General features: G+C 40.7%; 1 protein-coding gene across 2 annotated transcripts in view; it reads left to right on the top strand.

Moving 5' to 3' along the window:
- The first annotated feature begins 6,439 nt into the window (after positions 1–6,439).
- Positions 6,440–9,720, top strand: part of LOC122550614 (ankyrin repeat domain-containing protein 42-like) — a 39,857-nt gene continuing 36,576 nt past the window's right edge. For both annotated transcript variants that reach the window (XM_043691634.2, XM_087988064.1), the window contains exons 1-2: positions 6,440–6,574; positions 9,408–9,568. In XM_043691634.2, coding sequence (XP_043547569.2) covers positions 6,547–6,574; positions 9,408–9,568 — 189 coding nt within the window. In that variant the 5' untranslated portion in view covers positions 6,440–6,546. The remainder of the gene's footprint in view (positions 6,575–9,407; positions 9,569–9,720) is intronic.

Raw genomic sequence — 9,720 nt, 5'->3', positions numbered from 1 at the left:
AGAGAGGGTTTAGAAAAGATTTACGAGGTCGTCACTGGGACTGGAAGGTTTGAAATATAAGAGGAAGCTGGATAGGCTGGGACCTTTGTCACAGGAGCGTAGGAGTTAAGGGGCGACCTTATAGAGTTTTATAAAATCATGGGGGTCATAGACAAGGTGAATAGCTAAGGTCTTTTCCTTAGGGCGGGTGATTTCAAAACTAGGGGGTATTTTTTAAGATGAGAGGAGAAAGATTTAAAAGAGACCTGACGGACAACTTTTTCACACAGAAGGTGGTTCATGTGTGGAATTAATTGCTAGAGGAAGTATTAGATGCAGATATAGCTACAACATTTAAAAGACATTTCAGTAAGTACTTGAATAGGAAAGGTGTCAAGGGATATGGGCCAAACACAGGCAAGTAGAAATAGTTTAGTTGGGAAATTTGGTTGGTATGGATGAGTTGGAACGATGGGTCTGTTTCTGTGCTGTATGACTCTGTGGCTGTAGTTATCCTCTCCTGTTTTTAAAGGCTTTACAGTCCTCTGACTTACCACTAATCTTCACCACACTGTATGCATTTTCTTTTGCTTTTATGCTATCTACTTTTCTCATCAGCCATGGTTGCCTAAACCTACCCTTAGCAAGTTTCTTCTATTTGCCACACAAATTACCCCAGAAACCTCCCTCCCCTCCCTCCCACATCCCCGTTGCTGCTCCATTGTCTTCCCTGCTAGGCTCCCTTTCCAATTAATTTGAGCCAGCTCCTCCCTCATGTCTGTATAGTTACCTTTACTCAACTGTAATACCATTACATCTGATTCATTCTTCTCCCTCTCAGCTACAGGGTGAATTCTATTGTATTATAGTCACTGGTCCCTAGGGGTCCCTTCACTTTCAGCTCCCTAAACAAGTCTGCCTCATTACACATCACTAAATCCAAAATTATTCCCTACTGGGCTATAACACAAGCTGCTCCAAAAACCATCTCAAAGGCATTCCACAAATTCCTTTTCTTAAGATTTGCTACCAATATGATTTTCCCAGGCACCTGCATATTGAAGTCCCCCATGATTATTATATTAGTGCCTTTCTTACATGCCTTTTCTTTTGCTATTTTCTATTTATTTTCTTCTCCACATCCTGAGAACTGTTAGAAAGCCTGAATACAATTCCGTTGGGGCCTTAACTTAATTTCTTAACAACAAGGCAATCCCTCCCACTCTGCCCATCTGCCTGTCCTTTTGATAGGGGTGTATCCTTGGATATTTAGTTCCCAGCTCTGATCCCCTTGTAGCCATGCCTCTGTGATACCTACAACATTTTACCTTCAAATTTCAATCTGCACTATCTAAATAAGCTACTAAGCTTGCTTACCTTGTTTTGTATACTACATGTCTTTAGTTAAAACACTCTCAGTCCTATGTTGGCTGCCCTTCTCTTCTCATAGTTGTCTCCTTATCTGCTGTACTTGAAGTTAGATGCCTGACCTTTTACATACTGTGTGACTTATTACTTGTTCTGGAAACTTTAATAATCTCTACTGTAATTTTCAACAAAACTGAACCCATCTGCCCACTATTCAGTTTAAAGCTCTAGCTATGGAAGGAGTGTCACTTATGTGTCCATAATTGCCCTTGAGAAAATACCATGTTCTCCAACTACTAAAGTCCAGGTGATGTATGTGCACAAGCATAATTGATAAGAAGGCAGTTCCAGGACATTTAACCAGTGATGGTGAAGGAATAGCAATAGATTTCCAAGTCAGGTTGGAACATGGCTTAGAAAAGAAGCTTCAGGTTGTAGCGCTCTTGCATATATGTTGCTCTTGTCCTTCTAGAAGTCACAGGGTTGGAAAGTGCTGTTGAATGAGCAATGGTGAATTAGTGCATCTCGTAGATGTTACACACTACAGGTTAGATGAGTGAATGTTGAAGGAGGTTGATGAGTTGAAATTCAAGCAGACTTCTTTGTCCTTCTTAACTTTTATTGGCGATGCACTTAACAGTCAGGTAGAAATTTTTGCATCACATCACCGAATAATAATTTATAGATGGATGTGCCTTCGGAAGTCAGGAAGTAATTTATTTGCAGGATCTGGAGCCTTTGACTTGCTCTTGTAGCAACAATATTTTTAATGACTGGGCAGAATTTTTAAAAAATGCTCACACTATCCTTGACTATCCTTTCCCAAACTAATTATAAAAAACTTAGTTAATTTTAATATTCCCAACAACTTTCTTTTTGAATTCCCACGAGCATGTTGCATACATAATGAGGAAGGACAGGATGCTAGATCATTGTCTGGATAATCAAACAGAACAAATGAAAGTGATTAGAAGGAATGAAAACATTTCATAAAGATTAACCTTGTTGAATATAAAAACTCAAATATAATGCTGTTGAGTTGGAGACTAGAATGAACGAGGGTGAAGCCCAGATTGTGTTCGGGGAAAAAAAGAGTCACAGGTACCAGGGATGGGAAATAGTTAAATATCAGGTAGCTAGGTCAAGCAGTACAAGTTCAGTATATTACAAGTTGAAACTTGGATGCATTAAGGACAAGTATTAAAAGTAGACTGGAGCATTTCTTTTTGAAAAGGTAATTGATAAATACTGCGAGAGTGAGAATAATAAAACAGACTCATAGAAGAGAAGCAAATTAAACAAGTTGAGGGAGTGGGCAAATGCATGGCAAGTAAAGTATAATGTGAGTAAGTGTGAGATTATCCACTTTGGTAGCAAAAACAGGAAGGCAGATTATTATTTGAACGACAATAGGGTCGGAAAGGGGGAGCTATAATGAGACCTAAGCATCCTTATACCCCAGTTGCTGAAAGTAAGCACACAGGTGCAACAAGCAGGAAAGAAGCAAGCATCGGACTGTTGAAAGGATTTCATCACAGGAGCAAGGATGTCTTGCTGTAATTGTACAGAACCTTGCTGAGACCAAGTATTTTGTATTATGTATAAAGGTATTATGTAAAAGGATGTCCTTTAGGTCTCCTTCCCTGAGCAAGGTTGTTCCGGTTTATGGGGGATTCCACAAAGGTTTACCAGATTTATTCCTGGGATGGCAGAACTAATGTTTGAAGAGACACTGAATCAGTCAGGACAATACTCAATATGTTTAGAAGAATGAGGGGCAAATAAAGTGCAAAGAATGAGGGGTAGCATGGGCTCAGTGATTAGCACTACTGCCTCACAGCATCAGGCACCCATGTTTGATTCCAGCCTTGGGGACTGTCTGTGTGGAGCTTGCACATTCTCCCAGAGTCTGAGTGAGTTTCCTCTGGGTACTCCAGTTTCCTTCCACAGCCCAAAGATGTGCAGGTTAGGTGGATTGACCATGGGAAATACAGGGTTACAGGGATAAGGTTGGGGGGCAGGTCTGGATAGGATACTGTACGGAGGGTTGGTGTGGACTCAAAGGACAGACTGGCCTGCTTCCAAATTGTAGGGATTCTATGATCTTATAGAAGAATTAGATAGAGAGTGGGCAAGATGTTCTTGACATCATGACACCATGGGTGTGTTTGCAGAGCAAGCTTTGCCTAGAACCCACGGTTGAGGAGGGCAATGATCATTTAGATGACAATAACTCTGTTTGGCTCCTGGACAGGTGAACATATTGTATGTGAGGCAGAACATCTCCAAGCTGTAAGAGATAGAATCCCTCAGCCTCTCTGCAGAAAATAACCAAAAATAGAAAGACAGCTGGCTATTTTCTCCCACTAGTTGCTGTAGGTTGTTTTCTCTAATCAGTGACTGAGAGATTGAACAGGTAATGTGTCAGCCACCCGGTGTCTTCAGCAAAGAACTGATAGGATCTGAATGAGACAGAGTATAGGACAGAGATAGAGTGATTGGTGGCATGGTGTAAAGATAACAATCTCTCCCTGAACATCAGCGAAACAAAAGAGCTGGTCATTGACTTCAACGACCCCCTCTACAATAACGATGCTGAGGTGGAGATGGTCAACGGCAACAAGTTTCTGGGAGTGGTGTTCACCAACAATCTGTCCTGGTCCACGCATGTTGGTGCTCTGGTCAAGAAAGCACAATAATCCCTCTACTTCCTCAGGAGGCTAAGGAAATTTGTTATGTTCATAAAGACTCTAACCAATTTTTATAGATTCATCCCAGAAAGCATTTTATTCAATGAATCATGGCTTGGTACAGCAACTGTTCTGCCCAGGACTGTAAGAAACTAAGGAAAGTTGTGAATACAGCCCAGACCATCACGCAAGCCAACCTTCTATCCTTTCACTCCATCTGTACTTCTTGCTGTCTTAGGAAGGCAGCCAACATAATCAAAGATACCTCTCACCCCAGTTACAACCTCTTCCAAACTCCTCTGTCAGGCAGAAGATACAAAAACTTAGACACACATATCAACAGATTCAAGATCAGCATCTTTCCTGATGTTATTAGAGTTCTGAGTGGACCTCCCAAATTTAAATTTAATGTTGATCTTGCTCCTCCGCAGCCATAACGTTGTATTGTTTGGTCTGTTCAAATACTGTAGATCACTTTGTATAATATAATCTAACTGCATGCAAAACAATTTTTTTCACTTTTCCCAGGTACATGTGACAATAATAAATCAAATCAAAATCAAATTGAAAGTTTCTGGAAATAACAAGAACTTGCAAGAAGCAAAATGAACTCCTAACCATATTCTGCAGACAGATACAATTTAGGAGTGTTTGCCCAGTATATTTCCCTCCACGCATGAAATCTATGTCTGTTTGTTTCTTTCTTCTTTTGACTGTCTGCAAGTGTCTAGGAGTTTAAGAAAGGGACAGAGCTTAGGTTAGCAGATAATTAGTTTTATTTTCCTGGGTTGGAACTGATTTCTTTGTAATAAATAGTTGTTTTGGTAAGTGGAGTAACCTATTCAGTGTTTTCTGTTTATCTTAGTCGATCATTCATCTAAACTGGGAAACTTTGAGTAATTGGGTTTGGGCATCAGTACACTTTCACACATGGGTTGTGACAATCATCATGTATTAAGTATAATCTATAATAAACAGTTTTACTTTGAAGGCTCAGCCTGAAGACAGTTCAAGACTTTGTTTCTTCTTCATCAGCCTGTTCCTAAGTGCAAATTCATAGTTTAGCATCAAACCATGTGATAAAAGACATTTTACTGAACTGAAACTGACCCTCCAACTCACAAATAGTATCTCAGAGAGAGTAGCAGCACAGTGTGATCTGCTTTTACTTTATTTTTAAAAATCTTCATTCACTGCTCTTTTGTACTTACTTTAATCTATTTACCTTCACTGGAGAGCTTGTTTGTGCAGCATGGAGATTGAGCCAGCATGGCAGAGAGAGAGGTCACCCAGCGGCGGTGAGAACAGGCAGCTGGAGGTGGTGGCAAAAGCAGACAGCCTGAGGCAGTGGTACGTGCAGGCAGTCTGAAGGGATGGTGTGAGCAAGCAGCCTGAGGCAGTGGTAAGTGCAGGCAGTCTGAAGGGATGGTGTGAGCAAGCAGCCTGAGGCAGTGGTAAGTGCAGGCAGTCTGAAGGGATGGTGTGAGCAAGCAGCCTGAGGCAGTGGTAAGTGCAGGCTGTCTGAAGGGATGGTGTGCATAGGCAGCTGGAGGTCTCGCAGCATCTGCGCGGGAGTGATTCAGCCATTGTGGGGATTGCGAGGCCAGCCTGGCTAAGCGCCTAAGAAGGGCTTTAATGTTGAACTTGTAACTTTATTTCTTTCTTTTCTACTCTGTACCTAAGATTTTGCACAGGGGATACCTTTATACCCAAGACGGCGCAGAGAATGGCGACTTTGTAAACTTTCACCGTACTCTTGTATCCTTGTACTTTAGCTCAAGTGACAATAAAATATAATTCTAATCTTCCATGGAAGATAGTGTGCACTTCACCCCTCAGCTCTTCTTACAATCTTTAACCTCCCACAGCATTCTTTACCAACATTTTTTCCAGTTCAGTCGACTGCCAACGCTTGATTTTTATTAAATCACAGCTAGGTCAGTTCGGGGAAAGACACCTCTCTACCCCCCGCCACCCACGATTTGTAACCTGACCACCCTTCACCATATGCTGAACTTCCACGGTGTCATCCAAAGAAATGCGAACAGATCCTAAACGCTCCCCATGTTTCAAGCTTCACTTCATCCAACATTCTGCAGTCCACATTCTACAATGCACAAAACCCTGTCAATTCATTCCTTATATTCTTGCAGACCTATAATGCCGCCAATTTAAAATAATGCAACTCCTTTTCCTACATGATTCCGAAGGTTCCTCTATTTATTAGCTCCACAACCTCACGATATTTGCTTTCATTCACATTGTCTGCCTGTGTTCCATTCTCTGCTTTATCCTAAACCACCTTCCCCCTTAGTTACATTTCCCATCAATATATCTCCTAATATTTTGTTCCTCGACATTCCGGAAATGAAAGCAACTTCTTATCTTCAATTCAAGTGACACCGGAAGTTTATTCCTGTTGCTAATGAAGTCGTCACCTTACGCCGCGTTGGGAGGTTGTTAGTGAACATTTAATCCGGTTTCATTGAACTAGGAGCAAGCTGCAGCTATGCCTGCGATCTCTGCAGCCGTCCTAGGTAATACAATGATTTGGAGTGTGAGGGCAAAGAAGGGATCTTTAGAGGAACCCTGTGTGAGCGGTAATATGAAAAAATGTTCAAGGGTTGGCATTTGCCATGAATGGAGTGAGATCTGAAACATTACAATTGTCTTCTGGTGAAAAAAAAACGAAAAAAGTTTCAGAAATAAACGTACATTTAGATAATACCTAGAACATTCTGGTTAGTTGTAGGTTAGATTAGTAATTAGTTGAGTTTTTTTCTAGGATCTCTTTTTTCTGTTCGATAAATTTTGGTTATTATTTATTTAAGATTTAATTGTATATCAATGGGGTTTTTACTTGGGTTTTAAAATTTGTAAACTTGTAAAAATATGTTAAATTTTCAATAAAAATATCTATAAAAAAAACTAGAAATTACGAGTGTAACTTCCTCCCTAGCAACCGAATTTGGAATGGGGAATGAGCAGGTAGCGAACACAAGCAAGATTGTCCGCTTGCCTTCCTGTAGGAATTGTTAAATTTGTCTTCAGTCTTTGGCACTCTCTTCCCTCAGAGAATGATGGACGCGGGATCATAAGTACTTGCCGAGAGAAGGTAGATTTTTCTTAAATAGATATTTTCCAGTCGACCTGTTCAGAGATGCTATTACACATCTCTGGAGCAGGTGGAACTTGAACTCTGGCCTTCTGCTCCTAATTCTTTTTTGAAAAAAAATACAAAAATCTAGCTTTGTATTGAATGCAGACCTTTTTATACATAATGTTAACTAGGTATTTTTGTTTAAAATTTAGTTACCAGCTATAACTAATGATTTTGTTTCAGACTGACTTTTCTGCTGTGAGTCTGAATTCCATGTTATCTTTCAGTAGTGTTTATACAACTGCAGTATAATTACAGAAAGAGGCCATTTGGTTCGTAGTGTATGTGCAACCCATAAATGAGTTAACCAGCTTCATCCAACTTTGCAGTATCTGGTCATTATCTTTAGACTTGCACTTCATAGTCTCCTGAATTAAGTTATAATGCTGTTTAAAACCCGTAACAAGGATGTGCTACACATAAAAAGTGTTTTAATAGTTCTTTTTCAGAACAGTTTTTTTTCTTTGATTTTAAGAATGTAATACTTAAAGTATTATACTTAAAGGCAAATAAAAACCATTTTCTCTTGGACAAGGTTGAATCGCCTGCCAGCCAGCACTAGCCTTGCTAACTGTGTATCCATCAGGTTATCTTCCCGCTACTCTCCATGCTGCTCACCCCACTATGCATTGTTTAAGACGTGGCTGCACTCCACTCTCATTTCACTGCTTGCAGAAAGCCTGCCTAACACCATGGCTCTTTTGCTGACTTTTGATCACAAAGCTATCCAACCACAGAATCCTGGGTGACTGACTGCATCAGACATCCGTAAAGCTGTTCCCACTCAATGAGAACTTCCAAATTATTTCACTTGGCACAACTGATGAGTACTACTTGAGCAAAGCATAAATGCTAAGATGCCCAATGGGATTAAAGTGCTATTATGATTTTTTAAAAAAACATTTAATGGGATAGAGCTATTGCTGGCTATTATTACCTATTCCTAATTGAAATTGTGGTGTGCCATGTCCTTGAATTGCTGCAGTCCATATAATGTAGATACTCTTATTGTGCTATTAGCAAGAGAATCTAGGATTTTGACCTAGTGACTGGGAAGAAACGGTGATTATAGATGGTGCATGACTTCACGGGAAACTTGCAAGTGAGAGTGTTCCAATGTGTCTGCTGCCCTTGTCCTTTTAATTTCTCGATGCCACAGGTTTGAAAGTGTTGTTGAAGAGCCTTGATGAGTTACTGGTGTGTATCATATTTGTGGTGGAAGGAGTGACTTTTCAAAGGTGGGGGTTGAGATGGCAATGAAGCAGACGGCTTTGTAACTGCATGTTGTCAAACGTCTTGAACATTCATAGAATCCCTACAGTGGGAAAACAGGCCGTTTGATCCAACAAGTCCACACTGACCTTCTGAAAATTAACCCACCCAGACCCATTCCCCTACCCTATTACTCTACATTTACCCCAGATTAATGTACCTGGCCTACACATTCCTGAACACTATGGGCAATTTAGCATGACCAATTCACACCAATTCACCTGCATATCTTTGGACTGTGGGAGGAAACTGGAACAACGGAGGAAACCCATACAAACACGGGGAGAATATACAAAGTCCAGACAACAGGAATTGAACCCAGGTCCCCACCGCTGCGAGGCAACAGTGCTAACCACTGAGCCACCATGCCGCCCATTGGAGCTGCATTCATCCAGGGAGGTGGAGATGTTTGAACACACTCCCAACTTGTGCTTTTGGTACCGCCATCCGTTTGATGATCAAAAGTAGACTGGGGAGTTTGGGTGGTTATGTGTCAAGTTAGAATTGTCCGATGTTTTATGCATAAGAGGAACCTGGGCAATTTTCCACATTGTTGTGTAGATACCCATGTTTAAATGTACATTCTATCCCAGGCTACCTCCACATCATCATCATCTAAACTGCAGAAGGGTGTTAGGGCTAATAGTCTTTGCAAATTCAATGATTTCTGCTGATTTTTGACATCACATTGAATGAATCAAATCCGTTGAAGACAGGTATCTATAATGATGGGGACTTCAGAAAACAGAGATGGATCAGTCACTTGGGACTTGGGACTGAAAATGATTGCAAATGCTTCAGCCTTGTCCTTTGCACTGATGTGCTGGGCTCCCACATCATTGAGGGTGGACATATTTATGGAGCCACCACCTTCAGTCAGTTGGTTAATTGCCAATAATTTGTGCATTTATTGTTTGAAATTGTTTTTTGTTTGACAGCTACAAGGAAGAAGTCTTTTGCCAGTATTCATGATGCAGTGAAAGCCGGTGATGTGAAGGAGCTCGAGCTGATGGTAAAAAATGGAGCCAGCATTAATGAAGTTGATCCCATTCACAAATTCACTCCATTGCAATGGGCGGTGCACTCAGACAGTTTAGAGGTGAAGAACTATTTCTGTCTGTTAAAATAAGTGCATCTAGATAATTTCAGCAGATTGTACACCCCAAATTTTGTCAGTGAATTGGATGTAACAGCTATCAGTTGAGTTTTCCAGTGTCAGTAATGACAGCTAAAGAGAAATGAGTTGTTGGA

The sequence above is a fragment of the Chiloscyllium plagiosum genome, unplaced genomic scaffold (genome assembly GCF_037043375.1).
Source record: "Chiloscyllium plagiosum isolate Xiang-an unplaced genomic scaffold, Cpla_swu_hap1 HiC_scaffold_6, whole genome shotgun sequence".
Classification (NCBI taxonomy): Eukaryota; Metazoa; Chordata; class Chondrichthyes; order Orectolobiformes; family Hemiscylliidae; genus Chiloscyllium; species Chiloscyllium plagiosum.
This window is presented reverse-complemented; position numbering and strand designations above follow the sequence as displayed.